This window comes from Crocuta crocuta, unplaced genomic scaffold, assembly GCF_008692635.1.
Source record: "Crocuta crocuta isolate KB4526 unplaced genomic scaffold, BGI_CrCroc_1.0 scaffold127, whole genome shotgun sequence".
NCBI lineage: Eukaryota > Metazoa > Chordata > Mammalia > Carnivora > Hyaenidae > Crocuta > Crocuta crocuta.
The window spans coordinates 5,657,322-5,682,462 of record NW_027532008.1 but is presented as its reverse complement, the minus strand read 5'-3'; the positions used below and the strand labels follow the sequence as shown (position 1 = coordinate 5,682,462).

Sequence of the window (25,141 nt, the reverse complement as noted above, 5' to 3'; positions counted from 1 at the left end):
CCTGGCCGACCTGCAGCCCCGCAGTCGCAGCACTGGCCGTTTCCGGGCCTGCTCTTCACCTCCGCGATGAGCAGCTTCGTGAGGTCTTGGGGCTCCCCGTCCAGCCCAGCGCCCCCCCAGGGCCCGGGGCCGCCGCTGGGCTCCCCGAGGAAGGCACTGCTCAAGGCCTCGTCCTTGCTGTTCTGTAGCACTGACACCCACCTGCAAAGAGCACGCCGGGGGGGCACGGGAGTGACACCCGCGGGGGTGGGGTCCCCAGAGGCTCCCCTGACCCCACCCCCAGGCTGCCCGAGGGGCTCACTCACGCCTCACACTCATGTTCATCTTCTGCCTGGAAGTGGTATGTCCTGTTGTCTGTGGGGAGATGGGGGTGTGTCTGGCCCACAGAAACCCTGTGGGCCTTCCCTGGGCCCAGGGAGCCCTCACCCAAACAGCGGGTCCAGGTGGTGCTTCTTTCCCTGTGGAGCCAGGCTCTGCAGAGCTGGGGGTGGGGAGGGTAATGACAGTGGCCGGCAGCACAAGCAGCTTCTCATAAGTCACATCCAAAGGAGGATCCCAACAAGAAGCCTCTGTGTGACACTCCAGTTCGGGGCTCCAGGGAACAGCACCCCATCCAGCTCAGAGGCAGGGTATCCTGGGAACCTACTGCCCTCACCCCACTTGGGCCCTCAGCCTCCTGTCTGGTCTCCTTGCTCCCGAACTCCCCCTTTGCCCAACCTGTACCAGCTGCCAGGTTGTTGTGCCCGAGGTTTCAATCTAATCATGCCACCCCCTGCTCCAAGACACCCCATGGCTCCCTATTACCAGGAAATCAGGTCCAAACCTTTAAGTGGTATTCCCAGGCCTCATCTCCCACTGCTCTCCTCTGTGAACCCTACACTCTGGCCACCCTGCTCAGAGCCACTGCCCTGCTCCCATACCTTTCATCATGCCAGTCCTATCTCCTGAAATGTCTTCCCCCAAACTCTGTGTTCTTCAAGGCTATACGCCAGGGCTCTCTGCCTCAGACAGCCTCTCCGGATTCCCCACAGTACGGCAGGACTTCCCCTCCCCAGTCTTGGACAGTGCTGTATCTGCACCTCTCTTCTGGATGCTTCCCTGCCAGAGAGGTCCCTAGGATGAGATCTAGGTCTTTCTCAGCCTGCACTGGCCCCCACGTAAAGCCTGGCATCAAAGCCTCCAAAGGATGGAGAGTGAACATTTTAAAGAAATAATAATTTCGAAAGCCCAATTACCCAAATCCATTCAAATATACTTTACAGGAATAATCATATTTAATGTGGGATGTGGGTACACTTTAATGTTTAATGGGATGTGGGGTGAAGCCTCTAAAAAGAGCGTCCAGGACCTAAGGAGTCTGATGGTCACAGAAGCAGGTGTTTGATAAACACATGTGGGATTGGACACAGGCCCCGAACTAAAGCCTCCTGGGAGCTGAGAGGTCTCTTAGAGAAGCGCTGGGCAGTTGTTAGAGAGGAAACAGGGACTACTCACGGGTCACCAGGTCAAAGCACTTTTTCTCCTCAGGGTTTGGCCTCACTTGGCACGTCAGCAGGGTCAGCTTCACAGGGGGCCGGTTTATCTGTGGCAATTGGGGGATAAAGGATTTATGCATTACCCTCGGGGCCTCCCAGACTCTTAGACCTCTATTTCCCAATCTGTTAAATGGGTACAGTAGTCCTGTTCCAGTCCATGTCTCCTCTCCCCCAGTCCCTCATGGATGTGGAGTGTGGGCCAAGACTAGGTTGGGAGCTTTGGATCCCATCCATTCTCCCACAGGAGGGTCTCCAGCAACCTGGGTCCAGGTTTGGGGGCCGGTGCTGGGGGGAGGGCTTGTTCAGAGCAGCGAAGAGAGGACCTATTGAGCCCTGAGAGCTCCTCCCCTCCAGGCCTCACCGTGCTGTGTGAGATGGTCAGGCAGCCGTACTTGACTCCACACTTCCTTTTCTGCCAGACTCTTCGAATTCTAGAGCCCAGAGGGATAGAGAGACACTGACCCAAGGCTCACACCCAATTCCCTTGTATCAGAAAAGAGCCCTGGAGCAGGTCCCCAGCCCCACTTGTACAGCCTCCAGTCATGCCTCTTTCACCTCTTCCATCCTCCGACTCCTACACCCCTCACTTTCTGGGGCTCCCTTCTGATGGAGGAGACACAGTCCTGTCCTGAGGAAGCTTCCAGTCTGATGGGGGAAACACAGCCCCCACCCTCTGGGAATCCTCATTCTAAAGGGGAACATGTGACCCTGGCGCTCTGAGAGCTTCTCGTCTGACGAAGGAGACACCGCTCCCTGCCTTCGGGAGCTCCCAGTCTGCGAGGAGCATCAGGCGCCTGACACACAGATGCACTATGATTCAGGATAAAGCAAGACAGCTACTGAGACCCGCAAAATAGAAATCAGCAAACCCACGATGCAAAGCTACTTAATACTTCTCTCAGAGGTGAATACCGATTGGTGTAACAAAGCTACTCTTCTCTGACAAAAGCTGATTGGTTAGTAGACACATGAATACATCCCACGGAACCTCTGCATTTCACGGACTAATTTTTTTTTTTTTTTACACCAGGGAGCAAGGCGCAGTCAACACTTTCATTTCCAGGGATATTCCATATAGAGAGAGGGTAAGGGCGAAGGCATGGAGACAGTGCGGGGCATCATAAGTACTCAACAAGGGCTAGCTGCTACTACTATTCTTTTTCAAGTTAAGAACAGCCCATACCTTCCGGCAGAAGTTCATGTGCCGAGGATTCCGAGGACTTTGTGTAGCTAGAGTGGAGGGTCCTAAACCTCAGAGCCTAAGCAAATGATGAGACCGGCCCCACTGGGCAGCTCCCCCAACCGTCATTTACTGGCCGTGTGGCTTTGGGCAGGTTACTTAGCCTCTCTGAGTGACTTACCCGTCACTTTTCTTGTACAGAAAGCCCACCTTCTCCGTCCCAAACTGCTTGTTGCCTTGGTGCTGATGGATGCTGTAGCCCCCTCCTGAGTTCTTCCGGCTCAGATTCTCCTGTTCCTCGGACACGCAAAGGAGACCTTAGGGCGTCTGGGAAGAGCTTCATCCTGCGGGGGTCTCACTCAGGGAGACTTCTCAAGGGCCCCTTGGCAGGCGGCCTCCCTTCTCTCCCTCCCGCCACGGCGGGCCTTAGGAGAAGGCACTTATTTGGGGACGACTGAGGCACTGACCTCTCTGCTCTCAAGCTGCAGTGACCCTCGAAGGGAGTCCCGGAGCTGGGTCAGCTGCTGTAGCTCCTCCTCCTGGGCTTGATGCAGCTGCGGGGCAGAAAGCAGGACGCGCTGTCAGCCCGCAGGCGTGCTGGGTGCACAGCCCAGAGCAAGTCGAGCAGGGGAGCGGCCTTGCTCTCCGGGCAGGGGTCAGCTCCTCCACACCCCCCGGGTTCTCCCAGAAACACAGAGGACTTGACCATGTGCCCAAGGGCGAGGCCGACTTACCGCGTGCACAGAGGCCGCGAGCTTCTCGATGAAGGGGGACAGGCTCTGGGCAGCCTTCCAGCCATCTTGGAAAAAGCTAAGAGGCGTGAGGCCACACATGGGACAAGACAGAGGAGAGTGAGAGAGGCAGGAAGGGAGGGAGAAGATGCGCCCAGGACCACAGGGCCCCTGCGGGCAGTACCGTCTGCCAGTCGGGAGCGGGCTCCCCGGAGTCGAAGTTGTCTGGGTCCAGATCCCGCTTCCCAGCTGCGTGATATTAGTAAATCTGAGCCTCAGTTTTCTGAGGATAAATGGGGATAATAACAGTACTTGCTCACAGGGCCGTTGGGGGATTGAGTGAGAGCAAATGTGTGGTTTGCCTGGTACATGGTGAGCCCCCAGGAAAAGAGGAGCCTTAGGAAGCATCACCAACAAGGCACAGACGGAGTCCTCGAGGGCCTGCCAGATCCTGGCCTTGTTTTTGTTTTGTGTCGTCTGAAGGGTTAATGGCAAGGGCTGTGGGTGGGGGTGGGGACAAGGGAGAAGAAACCTACTTGTGCTGCGCGTGGAAGAACTTGATGAGGCTCTGCAGGAAATCGGGACCCTGCTTCATCTGGCTCTCCCCGGCTCTCAGCAGATACTGGGGACAGAGCAGGGCTAAGTGTGCAAGGTGAGCAGAACTGCATCCCGGGGGTAAGGGGCTGCCATCCCCAGCCCGGGCTAATCTTGGCCATGACTGAACCCTGGTGATATCTCAGGTGCCATCTGGCTAGGACCTGCAGCTGCGCCCCCTGGGGGGTTCAGGAGACAAAGACAGGGAGACACATCCCACCCGCCCCACCCCGCAGCACCCCTCACCTCACACATGTGCAGCTGGAAGACGCGGCGTTCTCTCTGCGTGTCCTGGGCCACCTCCCCAGGGCTCCCTCCTATCACCCTGGCCCGGTCCCTCTCCTTCTCCAGCCTGGCCCTAGGCTCCAAGGAAAGAGAGGCCTGAATAACTCTCGCGATAGCCCCTTTCACGCGCCACCACGCCCACGTGCTCCTCTCTGCCACGGGCACACGAGAGTGAGGGGCCCTCCCGGGTGCCAGCTATGTGGCAGGGCTGGGGCACGATGGTAAACAAAGAGGGTCCAGGTGGGGGAGAAAGACACGAATCAAATCACAGCCGTGAAGACTGAAATGGGGGATCTGACCCCACCCGGCTGCTCAGAAGTGCTGTTTGAGGTGAAATGTGAAGTCTGAGAAGCTGCCTTGGAGAAAGCGAGGAGCCTCAGACCATGTGGTGGCTGGAGGCAGGGGGCATCGGGGCTCAGGGATGGAGATGGAGCGGAAGGCGGCTCTGGGTGACGTACAGAGGGGCCCGCTCACGCAGGGCCTAATTCAGATCGCTGCTGCCAAGAGCAAGGGGAAGGAGCCGAAGGTTTTCATGCAGGAAGGCGACGGGCTGAGATTAGGGCCAGGTGGGGTTTGGGGTGGCCAGTCTGATCTTGCTGTAAGTATCAGTGGCTTAGAGGATCGGTCGGTGCCTTCCTACTTCTGAACCGTGAAGCTACGCATTTAAAGCTGAGAAAACTTTGTCTCTTTCTCTGCCAGCAAAGACAGCTTGTAGCTAAGAGTACCCTGGGCCTTCCCCCTACAGATCTTAAGGGCTGTTTTCCCTCTTTGCGGGTGGGTGGATCTGTGTGTAAATGACTTCCTAGAAATGCCACGCCCATCAGACCACCCACTCTCAGCCAGGAGAGTGTTTCCACATCTGGGGCTGGGCATGCATAGCCACAAATCCTCTGTAAGGAGACTTCTCGCTTACCAGTTTTGCTTTCAAATAGGTACCAGCCCTCAGCAAAAATGATAGCTGTGGGATATATTCCAAGTATCACTACCCCTCTCCAAGCCTCAGTCTCCTCATCTGGGAAATGGGGATTCCTATCTGTACCCAGATGAGACAAGAGTATGCAGGAGACTTAGCACACAGAAGACCCTGTGGCTATTATTATCACAGGTCCCTCTAGGCCTCGGTTTTCCTATCTGTAAACTGGGGAAGCTAAGGCCTAGGCAGAGTCCTCAGGTCCATTCTGGCTTTAAAGTTCCAGGTCTTACTGAGGTCAGGCCTCTGGGACAGCGTGTATATGCAGAATCTGTCCCCGGAGACCTGTTGAGCCATTCCTCAACCCTGGAACTACAGATGTTTTACCAGATAATTATTTGATGTGGGGGCTGTTCTGTAGATGTAGGATATTTAACAGCACTCTTGACCTCTATCCACTAGATGCCAGTAGCATCTCCCAGTTTTGACAGCCAGAAATGTCTCCTAGGGGTAAGGGTGCCCCTGTGTGAGCCCCACTGCTCTAGAGTGAGGGTCCATAGGGGTTTTTTTTAATTGTTAAGAGTGGTTATTTTTCATTTCCCTAAAGCTTTATCGTACCCNCCCTATACACCGCTAATCTTATAATTCACTAGTAAAAGTGAAAAATAAGCTAGATGGCTCTCAGGAAATAGATAAATACATTATATTCTGGACAGCTATAGGAATACTATGCAGCTGTTAAAAAGGACAAGGAAGATCTATACATACTGACATGGAAAGGCATCTGCTCCAGAGTAAATGTACAAAAGGGAAGCACGATATGGGACAGTGGCTAGAAATGTGTGTTCTAGATTTGAATGGCAGCTCCCTCACTTACCTTTATAAATCTAAGCTTCGGTGTCCCCCATTTCAAAAATGAGACAAATACTGCCTGTTCTCAGATGGTCTAATGCATGGTATAGTCCCTGCCATATGGGAAGCCCTCAATAAACAGCAGGATTATGATGATGCTAATGACATTGTGCTAATAACACTGATGAGTATGGTAAAAACTACTGGTGATTCCTCTAGATAATGTTTTATTTTTAGCATAGGGTACTTGCTTATTTATTTAATATTTTTTGTATAGGCTCTAGTGGAGATTAAAGGACAGAAGCTAGTTAGCTCAGGATAGAGACACGCTGTGAAGTACCATAGATGGCTCTGTGAATTACCACAGCTCTGTCCCTCAGCCTCAGCTAAGGTCATCTATGGAAACGTACCCTACCAGGTCTGAGATGATCTCAGATGCCAGCTGGGGAGTGATTTTTTTTCCATCACACCCTGCCCAGAAAAGAGCAACTCCTATTCCCTCCCTATCTTCAATGGATGGCCAATATTTTAGAAACATTTCCCATGTTGGGAATATTTTATTTGAATGGACTTGCGGCAGAAGGAGTGAAATGAATATTGTGTGAAAAACAGTGAAGGGCTAGTTACTGAGAGGACCCAGGTAGCTGGAGAAGGGGACTTCAGGGGGCCGTGCAGTATTCAGAGGGGGAGCAGGCACTCCCGGTGGAGGGAGGGGGTCCGTGAGGAGCATGGCGGGAGAGGAAGGGATCAACACGAGGCACACACCCGTCAACCGACGCTCCTGTGATGTCTCCTCCTGCCCCCGCTTCCCTCTACCCAATCAAATCCACCGGTCTTGTCTGCACCTCAACTGACACTACTCTTAGGACACTGTCGCTTTGTATCTTCGTTGTTTTTTCTTTTTTAAAATTTTTAATGTTTATTTATTTTTGAGACAGAGAAACACAGAGCGTGAGCGGGAGAGGGGCAGAAAGAGAAGGAGACACAGAATCCAAAGCAGGCTCCAGGCTCTGAGCTGTCAACACAGAGCCTGATGTGGGGCTTGAACTCACGTACCAGGAGATCATGACCTGAGCAGAAGTCGGACGCTTAACCAACTGAGCCACCCAGCCGCCCCCATGTATCTTCGTTGTTTACCTACCCACCTCTCCTCTTGCTTACGAACCAGTGGCATCCACTAAGGCAGGGGTTGGGGTGGTGCTTTTTTCCTCAATTCTTACCTATAAACTGGGGGTAATAACAGCCCCTTTGCCTGCCAAGAGGAATAGATACATCGGATAACAGATGTAAAGGGCTTATCCTGAACCTAGGATAAAAGAAGCTTATAAGTAAGTCTAAGTACCAGCTGCTATTATTACTAATTATTATTTTGAAGCACTAATATTGTGCTGGGTGCTCTGCTGGACTCTTCACCAACTAATGCGATAACCCTGGGAGGCACGGATCACTACCCCCTTTTACAGTTGAGGAGCCTGTGGCTGAGACAAGTCACGTGTCCAAGTCCCTCAGCTGGTAACTGCTGGAGCTAGGATTTGAATCCAGGTCTGTCGGATGCTAGAGCCTTGGGGACGACACTGGTAACCAACACTGTGTCTCAGATGTGCTCCATCCCTCCTTCTCTGTCTGGTTCCCCTGGCTGGTGACAGGCACAGTGTCTTTGTTTTTTCCTTTTTAAAAAAATGTATTTTATTTACTTTTAAATTTTAATTCCACTATAGTTAGCACACGGTGTTCTGTGAGTTTCAGTGTAGAGTATAGTGATCGACAATTCTATACATGACTCTGTGCTCATCACGGTAAGTGCGCTCATTGAGCCCGTCACCCATTTCACCCCACCCCCACGGTGTCTTTTCTGACAGGTCATAATCAGAGATTGTTTTACAGAAGATGAAGCTGAGACCCAGAGGAGGGAAAGAATCAAGAACCCAAGCTGCTCAGGGGAGATGCCAGGAGCAGAGCCTAGGATCCTGACTCACGGCTCCTCGCTGTGTTATTCTGGTCTCCATTCTGACTCAGAAAATGCCTGATAAATACCTGTGGAACCACAGCACCAGATACTTTATATACACTGGGCTTATTTCATCCACATCAACCCTGCAGGGTATCACTGGCCCCATTTCTCAGATGAGGAAAGAGACTTGCACATGAACACCCTAGAAAAACTAGGCCCCTGCACAGGGGATGCCTTTCTTCACAGCTCCAGGTGGACAGGGGAACCCTCCTCCTATATGAACAATCAGGAAGTAAGGCTCCTGGTGATATCCAACAGATGCTATTCTGGGCCCTTCCAGCTGCTGCCCAGACTGGTTTGGTAAGAATGAGGTGGAAATTACAGTCACTCATGGCTCACCAATATCTAGTTACACCTGAAGCCCTCATAAAAAGGAGTGTCACAGACTCCTGTGCCAGGACAGATAGCTCAATCCATGTAACCTGCATGGGAGGAGCAGGAGACCATGGAGCACGGCAGAAAGAGCCCTGGGTTCTAGTCCAGGCCCTGTTGATTACTCCCTGAACGACCTTCACCAAGCCCCTCTCCCTGTCAATTACACAGTCTTTAAACGAAACCTTACGGGCAAAATCAATACATAAATAAAATACCAGGCACAGGTACAAGGGTGCCTGGCTGGCTCAGTCCGTGGAACATGCAACTCTTGATCTCGGTGTTGTAAGTTTGAGCCCCATGTTAGGTGTAGAGATTACTTAAAAACAAAATCTTAAAAATATGTATATATATATTTGTATGTATCTGTAAATCTGGTAAAAGCAGAGCACTTGGAATGGTCAGCAGAATGGGACTTATTCTTTCCATTTGGTAGGCGATGATGCCCTGCAAGGCTGCTGGCTTAGTCAAGGGAACTCAGGAAGACGCAGGCCACCACATCAAATAACAGAGAAAGACAGCCTGCGTGGCCACGCCCCTCCCTGGGCCTCTAGTGAGAGCAGATGGCCACGCCCACCACAGCTCCTGCAACCTCTCCGAGGGGTCTACTTTGGGGGGGGCACTGCTGGAGTACGGACTCAAGGCCTTCCTTCAGACTTGGGGAGGTCCCCATGGCCCTGGGGTTGAAGGAACATTAAGCTCCAGGATCTCCTTAGAATTGATCCTACAGTTCCTGGGTTCCAGATCCTATAATTCTGGGTGGGAGCAAAGATTTAGTTCCAAGGATGCTTCCGAAAGATAGAGGCGGAAGAAATACACTTCAGATCATGCGGATGTTGGCACCCAGTGAGCCCATTTAAGTGACGATGTGTATCAATATACAGTGATGTGGAAAGATGGTCACGATGGGTTTTTTTAGTTTTTTTTTATTTATTTATTTTGAGAGAGAGAGACAAAGAAAGCACGAGTAGGGGAGGGGCAGAGAGAGCGAATCCCAAGACCTGACTCATAGGCCGTGAGATCATGACCTGAGCTGAAGTCGGAAGCTTAACTGACTGAGCTACCCAGGCGCCCCTGTCACAATGTATTTTTAAGTAAAAGAAAACTCAATATGATTATGTTCTCAGTTTTGTAAAAATATTTCTTTATATATAGGAAAATGACTAGAAAGATGTTAATACTTTAGTCTTGGAAATTAAGACTTTTCCCTCGCACGTGGGTGGCTCAGTCCGTTAAGCATCCAACTCTTGATTTCACTCAGGTCATGATCTCATGGTCTGGGAGTTTGAGTCCTTTGTCTGGCTCTGTGCTGACAACACAGAACCTGCTTGCGATTCTCTCTCTCCCCCCTCTCTCTCTCAAACTAAATAAGCTTTTTTTAAAGAAAGAATTTTCTTCTTGGTTTTTGGTGGTTTCCCCTCCCCACACTTTTTTAAGTGCTAAAACTAGAGGGTCCGCCCATACTTTGTAAAAATATTCAAATAACAGAGAAGTACTAGCTGTTCCCCGCATGGCCCTAAACCTCTCCTAAGGATGATGAAAGTTTTTTCTTCTTTCCTCCCTATTTCCTAAGTGATTCACAATGGACACATATTGTGTTTGCAAAATGCAAGAGAAAACATTTTACAAACAGTGAACAGTGCCCTGAGGTATGGTGGGCCCGGCCGGGCCCTGGCAGAGTCCCACAGACAGAGCCCGAGGAGTCTCTGCTCTGGGGGGAGCGGCTCCTTCTGTCCCCGTGATGTCCCAGGAGCGAGTGAGAGGTCTGGAGTATCGTGAGCTGTGCACAGAGGCGTGGGTACGACACTGGCTCCCTTTCCTCCTCCGTGTCTGACTAAATGCTTAGAAATACCACCGGGGTTGCAGAAAGAGGATCGAGGAGCATGAACCCCAGCTCTGCCTCTGCCTAGTCGTGTGGCCTTGGGCAGGCAACTTAACCCGTCTGAGCCTCCAGTCCCTCCACTGACAACTGGGATGCTAACACCTCCCGCACAGGGCTGGGTGGTGGTGAGGACTGACGGGCACACGGTCAATGGCCGCTCCTTTCCATCTCTCTGCCCACTTCTGGCACCACTGAGCAGATGGGTCTCTGAGAGTTGCATCTTGAGGACCCTTCACAATCGCTCCCCTTTGGCGGTCTTGCAGTCCAGCCTCCAAACTCCCCTCAGGCTTGGCCACAGATCACCTCCTGTAAATGCCTCTAGAGAGGGAGATGGCGAGCACCTGGGTGGCTCAGTCGGTTAAGCGTCCGACTTCGGCTCAGGTCATGATCTCACAGTTCATGGGTTCAAGCCCTGCGTCGGGCTCTGTGCTGACAGCTCAGAGCCTGGAGCCTGCTTCAGAGTCTGTGTCTCCCTCTCTCTCTGCCCCTCCCTGGCTCACACTCTATCTCTCTATCTCAAAAATAAATAAACATTGAAACAAAATGTTAGAGAGTGAGATGCCATGCCCGTTTGGGTGACATGTCCTGGCAGCACTGAGGTCCTCCCCTGTCCATCGCTCCCCTGGGCAAACCACCCTGACTGCAGCCACTTACATTTTGGCTTCGTAGTCCTTCCACGCCTTCTCCAGCTGCTTTTTGGAATCCTGCGGTTTAAAAAGAACAATTTGCCCAGGGGCACCAGGGTGGCTCAGTCAGTTAAGCTACTGACTCTTCTAGGTTTCAGTTCAGGTCATGATCTCACGGTTTGTTGGAATTCTCACTCATTGCCCCTCCCCCACTTACGCATGCACGTGCGCACTTTCTCTTTCTCTCTCTCAAAATTAATAAATAAACTTGCTGTCTCTCTCTCTCCTAGAAATAAATAAATCATTTAAAAAAAATTAATAAATAAACTTTAAAAAAAAAAAAAAAAAAGAACAATTTGCCCAAAGGAGCACTTGGGGGCTGGAATCAACAGTACGCTTTGCTACCTTTAGGGTGACCCTGCGCGTTCATGCTCCCCTAAGCTGCTCGGAGTCATACTCCAGCCAACCCTACACACATAGCCTTTCCTGTAAACCTCGCCCCCCAAAACAGACCCGACCAGCACCATTTCTCAGGGCTGAGCCCCTTCTCCCACCTGACCTCTTCCTATCGTTGCTAAGAATCAGCTGGGTTTGGTGGGCCTTGGCCCAAGGTCTGGGAAGAATTTCAAGACCTCTTTCTCACAAGGTAGAAACCCCATGCGATGAGGATGGGAAGATGGATGTCAGGCTCCTCCCCTAACTATCCCACCCTTTCTTCTGCGTGAACTAGATCATCCTGTCAACAGGAAGGGTCCAGGTAGAGGGGACATATGCACAGAGAGGCTGAGAAGTCTACCCCAGGCCACACAGCAAGCCGGTGAGACCTGGCTGATCCCTGGCCTAGTTTGCCTGGGCCTCATCCAGCTGGAGTGCTCACACCCTTCAGTCCTGTCCCTGTCAGCCAGGTAAAAAAAGCTGCCTGGCTGGTTTGGGTGGTTCCCAGGCTGGTGGCNGGGCCGACTTCTCGACTTCTCGGGGAGATTAGTCTGTCACTTTCTTTGAGTTCTGCTCCGCCTGGAGCTAGAGCTCCTGGGTGCAGAGAGCAGCCCCAGCCCCCCCACCCCCACCCGGGGCTGCCACGGAAGCTGTCAGCGGGTTACCAAACCCTCTGGGCCTCAACTGCAGGACAGGGACGGCAGGGCCTGCGGAACCCCCCTCGGAGGGCTGGTGTGAGAACTGCCTGAGCTACTTCACGTGAGGGGCCCAGGCAGACAGTAGGGCAGTCATCCTAGCCTGACCCCAAAGCCAGGTCTTCCGTCCCAACTAGGGCCAGCACGCCCACTGTGCGGCCTCACTTGACCTCGGCTGCAGCCCAGCCCCGCCTCCCCTGTGGTCTCCTGCCCACCTCTTTCTTACTCCATCACCTGTGGGCACCTCCACTCCCCAAATGGAAACTCACCTGTCGCCCGTCCCTCAGTTGCCCCTTCAACAGACTGTCCAGGGGGAACGAGACAATGTTGTTCAGATTCTGAACCTGGAAAACGCAGAGACCCCCAAACCCCATCCTGGGTGACCATCTGTGGAGCCCCAAGGGGCTACAGGGCACAAGGAAGCATCAGGGGGCAGAGGAGGGCCCTGGGGGTAGAGGAGGTGAGGGTGGAGGGTAGAAGGGGTGGGTGGTGGAGGCGGCCTCTGGAAGAACTGTGACCCCCTCTCCTAAGCCGGCCTCATCACCGCCCAGCTCTGGGAATATCCACGGTCAGCCCCATCTCCACTCCTTTGCCACAGGGCCCTCCCCTCGCCCCTCTGACTCTGAAGTGGCCATCTGTTGTTTGTGTCCGGCCAGCTCCTCTCCCCGCCATGCGGGGAACCCTTCCCCTGTGGTCACGTGGGGTAAACACAGGAGGCAGAGCTGACCAGAGTACCCCATCCTTGGGCTACACTGATTGGATCAGGCACGTGACTCGAGCCAGCCAATCAGGATCCTGCCTGGAACTTTCCGCCAGAGTCCCGGGAGAAAGACTATCTTTCTTCAGGTAAGACTGTGAATCTGGGTGTGCTGGGCCATCCTGCCCACTGAGCAGACACAGAGAGAAACTATCTAAGAGAAAGAGCAGAAGCCTAAAGGCAGTTGCATACGTGGATTTCCCATTATGGGGGCCAATGAATTCTCTTTATAAAAAATCAAGTTTGAGGGACGCCTGGGTGGCTCAGTCGGTTAAGTGACCGACTTCAGCTCACGTCATGACCTCATGGTCAGTGANGTACCCCATCCTTGGGCTACACTGATTGGATCAGGCACGTGACTCGAGCCAGCCAATCAGGATCCTGCCTGGAACTTTCCGCCAGAGTCCCGGGAGAAAGACTATCTTTCTTCAGGTAAGACTGTGAATCTGGGTGTGCTGGGCCATCCTGCCCACTGAGCAGACACAGAGAGAAACTGTCTAAGAGAAAGAGCAGAAGCCTAAAGGCAGTTGCATACCTGGATTTCCCATTATGGGGGCCAATGAATTCTCTTTATAAAAAATCAAGTTTGAGGGACGCCTGGGTGGCTCAGTCGGTTAAGTGACCGACTTCAGCTCACGTCATGACCTCATGGTCAGTGAGTTCAAGCCCCATGTTGAGCTCTGTGCTGTCAGCTCAGAGCCTGGATCCTGCTTTAGATTCTGTGTCTCCCTCTCTCTCTGCCCCCCCTGCTCATGCTCTCTTTCTCTCTCTCTCTCTTAAAAATAAATAAACATTAAAAAATATTTTTTAAAGTCCAGTTTGAATTTTTTTTTCATATTTTTATTTATTTCTAGGAGAGAGAGAGACAGCGTGAGCAAGGGAGGGTCAGAGAGGGAGGGAGACACAGACTCTGAAATAGGCTTCAGGCTCTGAGCTGGCAGTCAGCACAGAGCCTGACGCAGGGCTCGAACCCACGAACCGCGAGATCATGACCTAAGTGAAAGTCGGATGCTTAAATGACTAAGCCACCCAGGCGCCCCAGTCCAGTTTGAAATTTTTTTAGAGGCTCCAGGCTCTGAGCTGTAAGCACAGAGCCCAATGCGGGGCTTGAACAAATGAACTGTGAGATCATGACCTGAGCCAAAGTCAGACACTTAACCGACAGCTACCCAGGCGCCCCTAAAAAATCTTAGTTTGAAAAACAAGATTCTAGTTTGAACTGAATTTCTACCATTTGGCAACCCAAATTGCCTGTCTGATACTTGAGTTCACCTTTCAAAGTACGGCTTCCCTCCTCCAGGAAGCCTTCCTGATTGCTCCTACACATGGTCTATGCTGACCTCTTTTCTGAACCATGGCAGCCTCTGACCCAACTTGCTGGGTTCTTGAGTTTGTGCCAAGCTGCTGGTAATGCCTGGTGTCATCCCACATCTCAGTGCCGACCTCCACTAGACTATGACTCTCTTAAGGCACAGCCTGACTCTTTCCTGTGTCACCAGCCCCTAGTATGATGCCTAGCACAGAGCAGACCCTCAGGAAAGCCTCGTTTGACCGAAACAGCAGGAGGAGAGATCAAGACAAAAGAAGTCATTAATTCGGGGGCGCCTGGGGGGCTCAGTCGGTTAAAGTGTCTGATTTGGGCTCAGGTCATGATCTCGCGGTTTGAGTTCGAGCCCCGGATTGGGCTCTGTGCTGACAGCTCAGAGCCTGGAGCCTCCTTCAGGTTCTGTGTCTCCCCCTCTCTCTGTTCCTCCCATGCTCATGCTCTGTCTTTCTCTGTCTCTCAATAATAAATAAAAACTTTTAAAAACTAAAAAAAAAGGTCACTCATTCCGTTGAACTCAAACACTAAAGCCCTACATCCAGGCCAGTGTGGGAGGCGGAGCTATGCAGAGAGATACAATAATGACAGCTGGCAATATTATCTCTCACCTACTGAGCACTTACTCCAGGGTAGGCACTTAACTTGTGTAAGTCTCATTACAACTCTGTGTGGTGGGTGCCATTATTAGCACAATTTTACAGATGGTGCCCGGGCAGACTGACTCACGTGGCCAGGGTCACACACCCAGAGAGCAGCAGGGCCGGGTCCGAGTCTAAGCCTGAGGTCTGGGTGCTCAACCGCAGAGCAAACTGCCTCTCAGAAACGATGCAGCCAGGGACAGGGCAAAGGGGGCACTGGGGCACAAAAGCCAGTCCCAAAGCCACGGAGCCTGGAGAGCAATGGGCTTTCCGGAGGTGCTACAGCCACGCTTGAGTTCAGACGCTCAAGGAGCCAGACAACCTGGGTTCAAATCCGGCAAGTTGCTTAACCTCGAGCCCTAGTTCTCTAGCCCATAAAGTGGGGAAAACAGTAAAACCAAACCCACGGAGCTGTGCTCCAGGATTCGGTGAATAAGCCACGTGAGGTGCCTGTTCAGGGGACCAGGTGCAGGAGCCGAGAGGCTGGCTGAGGGGAGGTAGTTTCCAGGCTTTGGGGACACAGCAGATGCAGTTGGGAAAGCAGAAGACAAAGAGGGTTAAGTGGAGGCAGTGGCACAAAGACAGGAACCCCAGGGTCTGGCCTCCCTTCTCCCGAACCTCCTCCAGGAAGCCCTCTCTTTGTGGGGCTCTTCCCCTCTGGGAGCCCCAAGGGCTGCTGGGTACTCACCACAGAAGAGAAAGAGGAGGGCAGGGTCAGAGGGAAGGCAGGAAACAGAAGACGTGGGGGGAAAAGTCAGGGGAGAAGAAGAACGCAAATGGTAGGTCAGAACTGGAAAAGGAATTGGGTCCTTGGTCAAGGTCAATGGAGACTGGAGGTCAAAGGCAACCCCAGAGAAGGGGGAACCTTTCCCAGTCAGGTTCTTAAGCCCACTTGATTTACCCTGAGCCTAGGCTAAGGGCTGGGTGAGAAAGGAACAGGGCCTCACCAGGTTCTTGAAAAGCGCAGCCACCTCGCGGGTGAACACGGCCAAATTCAGGAAGCCGGTGGACAGCTCGTGACTGTTTTGGGACAAGTGGCTGTTGCCCAAGGACTCTACAGCCTCTCGGTACTGCTCCTCATTCTCCACGTGGCCTGTGGAAGTAGAGAAAGAAGGGTTAGCTCGATGCTGGGCCGGGGCCTGGGGCAGGGGCTCCTTGGCCACGCTGGGCATCAGGCAGGCTCACTCACCAAGGCCGGAGCTGTGGATCGCGCGCACAGCTTTCTTTATTCTCTGCAGGATGGCCTGGTCTCCTTCTAGGATCTGGAAGCAAATGTGGATAGGGTTCAGGGATGCCTAGCTGGGAGGCGTGCCCACCTCCATGATCCCACCCTCGAAACACACGTACGAAGTTTCTTCCCCAGGGCCCCCCTGCATCCCCTACCAAACATAAATAGACCACCTGCTTCCACCCAGACCACACAGGAAACAGATCAGTCACACCACTCCAGGAAGACCACAGACGTTTCTCCCCAACTCCAGTGCGGGCCAAGTAAACAGAGCGATTCCAAGGCATGTGGTGTAGTGGGGAGAGCCAGACTCGGGTTCGAATCCTGACTCTGACACAACCTAGTGTGTCACTCTAGACAAACCTGTTAGCTTCTCTGAGCCTTGGATACCTTGTCTGCAAAATGGAGACCCTACTATAGACTCCTGGAGGTGCTGAGCAAATGAATGGTTAACAAATATATACAAAACGTCTGGGGTGGCTGGGTGGCTCAGTTGGTAAGCATCCGACTCTTGATTTCAGATCAGGTCTGGTCTCATGATTCGTGGGATCGAGTCCCACATCAGGCTCTGTGCCGTACACATAAAACGCTTAGCAGAAGACCGGAGGGGAGAATGTGGACATCTCTGAGTTCTCGAAGACAAATCCCAGGCTCAGGAAGCAGAAGGGGTCACTCAACCCCAAATGGAAAGAACTGGGGGGAGGACATCAAGCAACTTCTGTGGACTATAGGGTGGACAGCAGACTATGGGGAAGGCCAGGGGAGGTGACAGTGAGAAGCAGGACTCACATGCCCTGGGGGGCTCAGCACGGACCAAAGTCTCCCAGACACACTCTTCTTCAGTGGGTACAGAAGCCCAACCCCATGGGGCCCTTATGAAATGCTTAGTTCAGCTGGAAGTTGTAGAATATTATGGCTGAAAAGGGCTGACAGAACCACAGATGAGGAAACTGAGGCCAAAAGAAGGAAGGGCCTTGCCTGGAGTCCAGTAGTGGGGCAGGAGCAGAGCTGGGCTTCCGGGGGCCGCTCCAGCACGGTGCTTCACCCCCACACCCAATCACACGTCCCAGGCCCACCCTGACCCCAGCCCCACCTATTTTGTTCCGTGACCAAAAAGGAGATCAGAATTTATTTTCAAAGAGTCCCCTTCGTCATGACCAGCATTAGCAACCCCATTTGGAATGGTATCTCCAAAGATTCTAAATGATCTCACAGGAGGACATGCACAGGGCTGGCCTCAGGGTCAATGTGGAGTGTTCTCCAAAGCCCTTGGCATGTAGGGAGCCTCTGGAGGGAGAGGGGTCTGCTTCTGAAGCTCTGGTGCTATGTGACCTCGAGCAAGTTGCTTATTTGCTCTGAGCTTCCTGATTAACTACCTGTAAAATGGAGGAAGCAATGCCTCCCTCCCAGGGCTGTTATGTATATGAGATGGTGCACATACAGGTGTGGCTTGCGGCTGAGCAGAGCGTGTCCTCAAAGAACAGACAGTACACATGATCATCATCAGCGGCTGCTCCTGAGGCTAGACGGGTTTGTCAGATTCTGAGTACTTTTCCTAGAGGGACTAGAAAGCTAACATTCTCCTCCCTGAGTATGAACTTCACGTGTGGGACCCGTGGATGCCCANGGGGGGGAGGGGAGAGGAGGTCATGTTTGAATCAGTTAAGGAACTAAGACATTCTACTGGGGAAACAAAGACAGGAGGAGAAGACGCAGACATCACTGTAGTCCCCAAAGACCTTGATGAGGAAACACGTGTTCGCCAAAGCCCTTGATCCCCACCTTGAGATCCGAAAGGTAAAGCTAAGAGATGATTAATTTAAGGAGCTGTGACTTTACTCCAAAAGACAGTGTAGCTTAAAGATATGAACAAATTCCAAAGAGATTTCGAAAACTCCCTAGAAGGCAGGTGATGTGCTTAGCATACAGAAAGTACCCAATAATTGTTTACCCAGTGAATGACGTTTTGCAAAGTCCTGGGATATGGGCCTAGAGGTCTGTGTCCAGGATACTCTCCAGGAGTCTCCCCATCCCATGATGTGGATTCTCTGAAAACTTCCCTCCTTCCCTCTAGCGGTGGGCCCTTGTCACTTTGTTTGTTTTAGCCACAGGTAGTCGGACCAGGGTGGACGCTTGACCCAAGCTGGCTCAATCAGCTTCTCTCTCCGGGGAATTTGGAATCAGGCTCTGGGAAGTCAGCTAACTGATCAGAAGCATTTCAGCGGGGACGTCTTTCCCACCACGTCCAAGGAGAAAAGAGCAAAGCAGACGTACAGACAAGAGCGAAAGAGACCCGTGCAGCCACAGAGAAGCACAGGAAAAACGCCACTCTGCTTTCTGGCACCTCTCCAGGTCCCACACCCTGAGAGGCTCCTCCACGATTCCTGTCCTTGCATCTCCGTGAAAGACCCCCGAATCCACCCAACAAATCCCCTTAAGTGCGTAAGCTGCCTCGAGAGGCTCTCTCTTCCCTGCAGTGGTGACCGTGAGCACTGGCCGGCCCCCAGTGTCCATCTTCTCTTCTCCCGTAGCAGAGAGAAGCCTGACTTTTCAGATGGCCACTCGGCCACTCATGGTAGAGACTATGTTTCCCAGCCTACCTTGCAGGTGAATATGGCCATACGATGAAATGCTGACCTATGTAATATGATGGATATTTCTTTTGTTAGCTTCCAGAAAATATTCTTAAAAGGATAGAGCAGGGAGCCTGGGTGGCTCAGTTGGGTGAGTGTCTGACTCTTTATTTCGGCTCAGGTCATGATCCCAGGGTTGTGGGGCTGAGTCCCGCATCAGACTCTGTGCTGATAGCACAGAGCCTGCTTGAGATTCTCTCTCTCCCTCTCTCTCTTTCTCTCTCTCGAAACACATAAATTCAAAAAAGGAAGGGCGGGACTACACACCTATTAAAGTAGCCAAAATGCAAAACAGTGACAACACCAAATGCTGACGAGGATGCAGGACAACAGTAACTCTCATATGCTGCTGATGGGAAGGCAAAACGGTACAGCCACTCTGGTAGACAGCTTGGCCGTTTGTTACAAAACTAAACACACTCTTAGCATATGATCCAGCAACTGCGCTCCCTGGTATTTACCCAGATGAACTGTAAGCCTATTTCCACATAAAAACTTGAACATCGATGTTTATAGCAGCTTTATTCCTAACTGTTAAAAATTGGAAGACAATGGAATATTATTTAGCATTAAAAAGAAGGGAGCTATCAAGTCACAAAGGACACAAAAGAACCTTAAATGTATATTTCCGGCCGGCCCAGTTGGTGGGGCATGTGCCTATTGATCTCAGGGTTGTGAGTTCAAGCCCCATGATGGGGTCAGAGATTACCTAAAAATAAAATCTTTTTAAAAAGATGTATATTACTGAGTGAAAGCCCATCTGAAAAGGTTGCATACTGTCTGATTCCAACTATGGGACATTCTGGAATAGGCAAAAGTGTGGAAACAATAAACAGATAGGGGTTGCCAGGGGAGGGAGGGATAAACAGGTGGAGCACAAAGGATTTTTATTTATTACTTTTTTAATGTTTTTATTTATTTCTGAGAGAGAGAGACAGCGTGAGCAGGGGAGGGTCAGAGAAAGAGGGAGATACAGAATCTGAAGCAGGCTCCAGGCTCTGAGCTGTCAGCACAGAGCCTGACGCGGGGTTCGAACCCACAAAGGTGAGATCATGACTTGAGCCGAAGTCGGACGCATAATTGACTGAGCCACCCAGGCGCCGCGTACAAAGGATTTTTAGAGCCGTGAAACTCTTCTGCATGATAATGCTAGTGGATACACGTCACTATGCTTTTGTCAGAACTCATAAAATGTACAATACCGAGAATGAACCTTAACATAAACTATGGATTTGGGGTGATAATGACATGTCAAGACAGGTTCACTGATTATTACAAATATGCCATTCTGGTGTGGGATGGTGATAGTGTGGGAGGTTATTTGTGGAGTAGAAAGTATATAGGAACTCTCTGTACTTTGCACTCAATTTTACTGTGAAGCTAACAATATTTTTTTAGAGCATTTTTTAAAACAAGGTGGGGGGAAGAAAAGAAAAACAGGAAGAGAGGGAGGGGTGCCCTCTGTCATAACCTTCTCTTGGCTGGAATGCATTTGTGATGTCCAGAGCTCAGGCAGCCATTTTGGACCATGAGGTAGAAGCCACACGTTATGGACGGTGGAGCAAGACAGTAGTAGCCTTGTCCTGGTGAATGGGGAGCCACCCCATCAGCCTTGGACCACTTCTCTGTAGACTTCTTTTATATGGAAGAGAAATAAATGTCTATCTTATTTTAGCCACGTTATGCTGGGTATTTTGTCACTTGTGACTAAAGCTAGCTCTAACTGGTACAGGTAGGCAAGTTGCCCTAATGACCAACAAATGATCACTTGATGCCCTTGTCAGACATAACTCAGGAAATGGTTTCCTGGCAAGATACCATTTCTGTCTCTACTGCTCTTAGCAACCAACATTCATATAGCTATTCATTCATTCACTCTCTAAACTAGTTACTGAGTGCCTGCTATGCGTTCACACTCTGTAAAAGACACAGACTCAGCTCTCAGGGGCATCGCCATCTAAGGGGAGAAAGAGCCAAGTAAACAGACACCTGCAATGTGATTACAGCTGTACTGGAAGGTGGACAAGGCACCCGGGAGCCCAGGGGAAGCAGAGCCCTGTCTGCGTTAGAGGAACAGAGAAATCCTTAAGCTGTGATGCTTGACTGTGGGCGCGGGACCGGCAGGGAGGAGACTCAGGCTGCACTGTGGGGTGCCATGGGGAGTGCCTGGTATAAATGGGAGGATTGCTAAAGGAGGGAGGCTTGCTCTAGGAAGAATGGGAAAGGAGCTGAACACTGTTCATTCATTCATTCATTCATTCATTCCAACAAGCATCTACTGGTGCCTATTTTAACCAGGCATGGCCCTTTCCTTCAAGAGGCTCCCAGGCACATAAACATGCCAAGTGCCTGAAGTGGGCACAAAGAGGGGAGAGTTCTAAACACCCTTTCCTCAAGAAAATATCTGAACACCATTCATACTAGGGTATCAATGACTGATAACACCTACACTCTCTGATATAATGGGGCAAAGACTTAAGCTAAAGAAATACAGTTGTGCTTGTTTTTTTGAGAGAGAGAGAGCGCGAGCAGGTGAGGGACAGAGAGAGAGAGAGAATCCCACGCATGCTCCACACTCAGTGCAGAATCCAACACAGGGCTCGATCTCTTGACCCTGAGGTCATGACCTAAGCCTAAATCAAGAGTTGGACACTTAACCGACTGGGCCACTGAGGCGCCCCTAGAACTATAGTTTTAAGGAGGAAATTCTGATCATAGCCTGGGGATGGGAAGATATCTGGGGAAACACACAGAGGTTTCCAGAACTCTTGTAATGGCCCTACCATAGCAGAGTGAGTCACAAGTTGAGATTCTAACCCCATTCTCCTCAAAATGATCTCCCTGGGTAATACTAGCACAGCAGTATTCCAAACCTCCTCTTTAAAGTAGAAAAGTAATATAATACGGGGAGAAAATCCATTCTCTGCTTAACTCACAGAGTTACCGGTGAGGCTTCTATGAGATCGCAGACATGACAGCAGGCGCCAAGCCTCGGGGCATCTGGAATATGAGTCCCATCCTTCCTGTGGTTTGCTTTCTGCCTCTGGAGGAGATGAGCCCTCCCGCCCCGGGTCTATGGCTGGCTGGGTTAGACAAAACAAGTCAGCCTCTGGACTCAGGTGGGTCCATTTAATCCTCAAAGTGGGGTCTCTGAGCCAGCAGTATCAGGACCACCTGGGACGCTGTTAGAAATGCAACCTCTTCGGCTGAATCAGGAAATCTAGGGGAGGAGCCCAGCGACTTGGGGTTTAACAAGCCCTCCCAGTGAATCTGCTGCAGGCTGAAGTTTGGGAATCACTGGTTAATTCCACCCTTCGGGGACACGGTAAATCCTCGCTGCTCAACGTATGAGGCTGGCCCCACACCGTCTGGCTTTGAATTCCAGCTCCATTAGGTACTTGCTGTGTGACGTCCCTGTGCCTCAATGTCCCCATTCATGAAATGAGGTAGATCAATAGTTCCTCCTACCTAGGTTGGTGGGGAGATGAAATGAATTCACATAGTAAAGTGCTCAGAACCTATGATTTCATAGCTAATAATGTTACTTATTCCAAAAGGAACCTGAATTTGGTTAGGAATTCCTCAACCTTCCTTGAGCTAATTAAGAGCCGCTCCCTACCCCTCGATGATCCTGCTCAACAGGATGTGGGGATGACAGGTGCGGAGGGGCCACAGTGGAGCCTCAGCCACGGGGCTGTCACACACAACAAGATGGCACATGCCCTGAATGCCTGCGCTGTGCCAGCCCTGTTTCTTGTCACCTCCCCAGCCATCCTTTGAGGGTGGCATCACCATTGGCATTTTATAGATGAAGCTGCTGGGGGCAGGAACGTGTCCAGGTATGTTCTGGTCCCATAACTCTGAACAATGGCACAAGTGTAATTTAAACCCAGGTCTGGCCAAATCCGGGGCTCACGTTCCTTCCACGCCACCAAGCTGCCCCACAGAGGTTAAGTGATGTGGCTCCTTTGATACCAAGACCGGATCTGCTTCTGAACCTGAACCCCAGCTCAAGTACCTCTGCTCCATCCTCTCACCATCCCTCAAACAGGGACGGGGCAGGTAGAGACCTGTGCCAAGAAAATAAAGTTGACGGTGGTGCCCCCACTACCAATACCCCAAGGGCTATCCTACTGAAGAGAGTATAGATTTGTTCAATTTGGACCTGGGGAGGAGTCCCAGAACTGAGAGGTGGAGTTTAGGGAGAGAGAAACAAATTTCAGCTCAGAGGAAGGGGTTCCTAAGGAAGAATAAGCGACCCTGGGAGTGAGTGAGCTCCCCACCACCTGAAGTATTCGAGACTTCAGGTGGTAGAGCATGATTCAGGCACTGGATTTGGGATTAGCAGTGATGGCTGCTTAGATTTCTCTCAAAGCTCGGAGCCAATGGCTCCAAGCAGGAGCCTGGGCAGGCACTGGGCACAGGCAGAGGAGACGCAAGACCGGCAGGGACGTGCCTGAACTTGGAAAAGCAACTAGAGTCCTTTGGCCAGCCTTCCCCGGCTGCCTCTAGACAAAGCCTGAATTCCAGCTGGTGGCCTTACCCTTTGTGCCCCTACTTCCCCCAGTGCCACTGCCCCCACCGCGCGCGCGCACACACACACACACACACACACACACACACACACACACAGTGCTCTGGCCCTCTGATCCGTGTTCTCTGCAGGCAAAAGACCACAGATGGCAGCACTAGGGCTATGCCCAGCTGCCCTGCTTGGAAGGCCCTTCTGCATGCCCCCCTCCTGGGTCAGGATTCATCAAAAGGACCCATTCTTCATTCCTGTGATTTCCCAGAGCCAGCTGTGGTAACCATGGCGACTCAGCCTAGGGAGCGGAGCAGCAAAAGCTAAGGCCTTGAGAGCTGGCGATTAAATTTCACCATTAGACATTCACTCCTTTGGACTATTTAATATGGGGCACAGGGGTGCCTGGGTGGCTCAGTCAGTTAAGCGGCCGACTTCAGCTCAGGTCATGATCTTGAGGTTCATGAGTTCGAGCCCCACATTGGGCTCTGTGTTGACAACTCAGAGCTCGGAGCCTGATTCAGATTCTGTATCTCCCTCTCTCTCTCTGCACCTCCCCAACTCACGCTCGGTCTGTCTGTCTCAAAAATAAACACTACAGATAAATAAATAAATAAATATAATATGGGGCATAGGCACCACTTTTGTGGCACCATTAATCAATCACAGTATTTTTCTCACTGATCCTGGATTTGTTTTATCGTTAAAACTACTCTTTAGGGGAAAAAAAAAAATGCTCTTTAGGTAACAATTAAACTAGAGTTAGCACAAGAGATGAAAACCATTTTCTACCTTTGCTTTGGGCCATGACCTTGCCCCCCAGAGAACTAAGCCATGCAATATTAGAGATAACCTAACATTACCTTCTCATTTCACAGACTGTAGAACAAAGACTCAGATGAGTTTCTTGCCCTGGGTCTTACCAGAAAGGCAAACTAAGAAGAGAATACAAACCAACACTTTCACAGAGCTTTACAGTTTATAAAGCAGTTTGATATCCATCCTTTAAGATTCACAGCTTCCCAGTGGGGCAATTGTTCCTTTTATTCCCAAGTGGCATAGGAGTCTGTGAGGCTCAGGGAGGTGAAGGAGTTGCCTGAGTTCACACAGCCACAAAGCAGCAGAAATGAAGCTGGCACCCAAACTGTTAGACTCTAACCCCCTTGTTCATTTCTAGTCTCTGGACCCCAGACCCTTGACGTCCAGAGTCACAACCGGGGCCCTACGAAGCCACACGTACCGGAAGCACTACAGAACAATTAAAAATAGTCTCCCGGATTAGCACGACCACATTCCAAACCTGTATGCAGCTGTTATGATCAATAAGACACAAAAATCTTTAAAAGCATTCTTGAGGGGCGGCTGGGCGGCTCAGGGGGTTGAAGGTCCGACTCTTGATTTCAGCTCAGGTCATAATCTCATATAGTTGGTGAGTTTGAGCCCTGCATCAGGCTCTGCACTGGCAGCACAGAGCCTGCTTGGAATTCCCTCTCTCCCTTTTTCTCTGCCCCTCCTCTGCTCTCTCCCTCTCTCTCTCAATAAATAAAACATCAAAATAAAATAATATAAAATAAAATAAAATAAGCATTCTTGAATTCATGGTAGCTTTTGGTCCTTTTCCAAATTTCTCAAGCAATATTAAAAGTATGACTTTGTGGGAAGGTCAAGGAAACTTTGACATTAAAAAGGGGTCCCGGGGCGCCTGGGTGGCTAAGTCAGTTAAGCGTCTGACTCTTAAGGTCATTATCTCACGGCTGGTGAGACTGAGCCCCACGTCAGGCTCTGTGCTGACAGTGTGGAGCCTGCTTGGGGTGCTCTCTCTCCCTCTCTCTGCCCCTACTCCTCTTCCTCTCTCTCAAAATAAATAAACTTAATTTAAAAAAATGTTTTTAAAAAGGGGCCCCCAAAGGGGCCCCTGGGTGGCTCAGTCG

At 51.2% G+C, this 25,141-nt stretch overlaps 1 protein-coding gene across 1 annotated transcript in view; it reads right to left on the bottom strand.

The window, feature by feature from the left end:
• The window catches only part of ASAP3 (ArfGAP with SH3 domain, ankyrin repeat and PH domain 3), a 49,904-nt gene that overhangs the window by 8,065 nt on the left and 16,698 nt on the right, over positions 1-25,141 (bottom strand). The window contains 13 exon segments of the mRNA XM_077775713.1: positions 11-201; positions 306-354; positions 1,495-1,582; positions 1,897-1,966; positions 2,897-3,006; positions 3,183-3,269; positions 3,450-3,525; positions 3,983-4,068; positions 4,287-4,398; positions 11,007-11,056; positions 12,378-12,452; positions 15,775-15,920; positions 16,017-16,089. Coding sequence (XP_077631839.1) covers positions 11-201; positions 306-354; positions 1,495-1,582; positions 1,897-1,966; positions 2,897-3,006; positions 3,183-3,269; positions 3,450-3,525; positions 3,983-4,068; positions 4,287-4,398; positions 11,007-11,056; positions 12,378-12,452; positions 15,775-15,920; positions 16,017-16,089 — 1,213 coding nt within the window.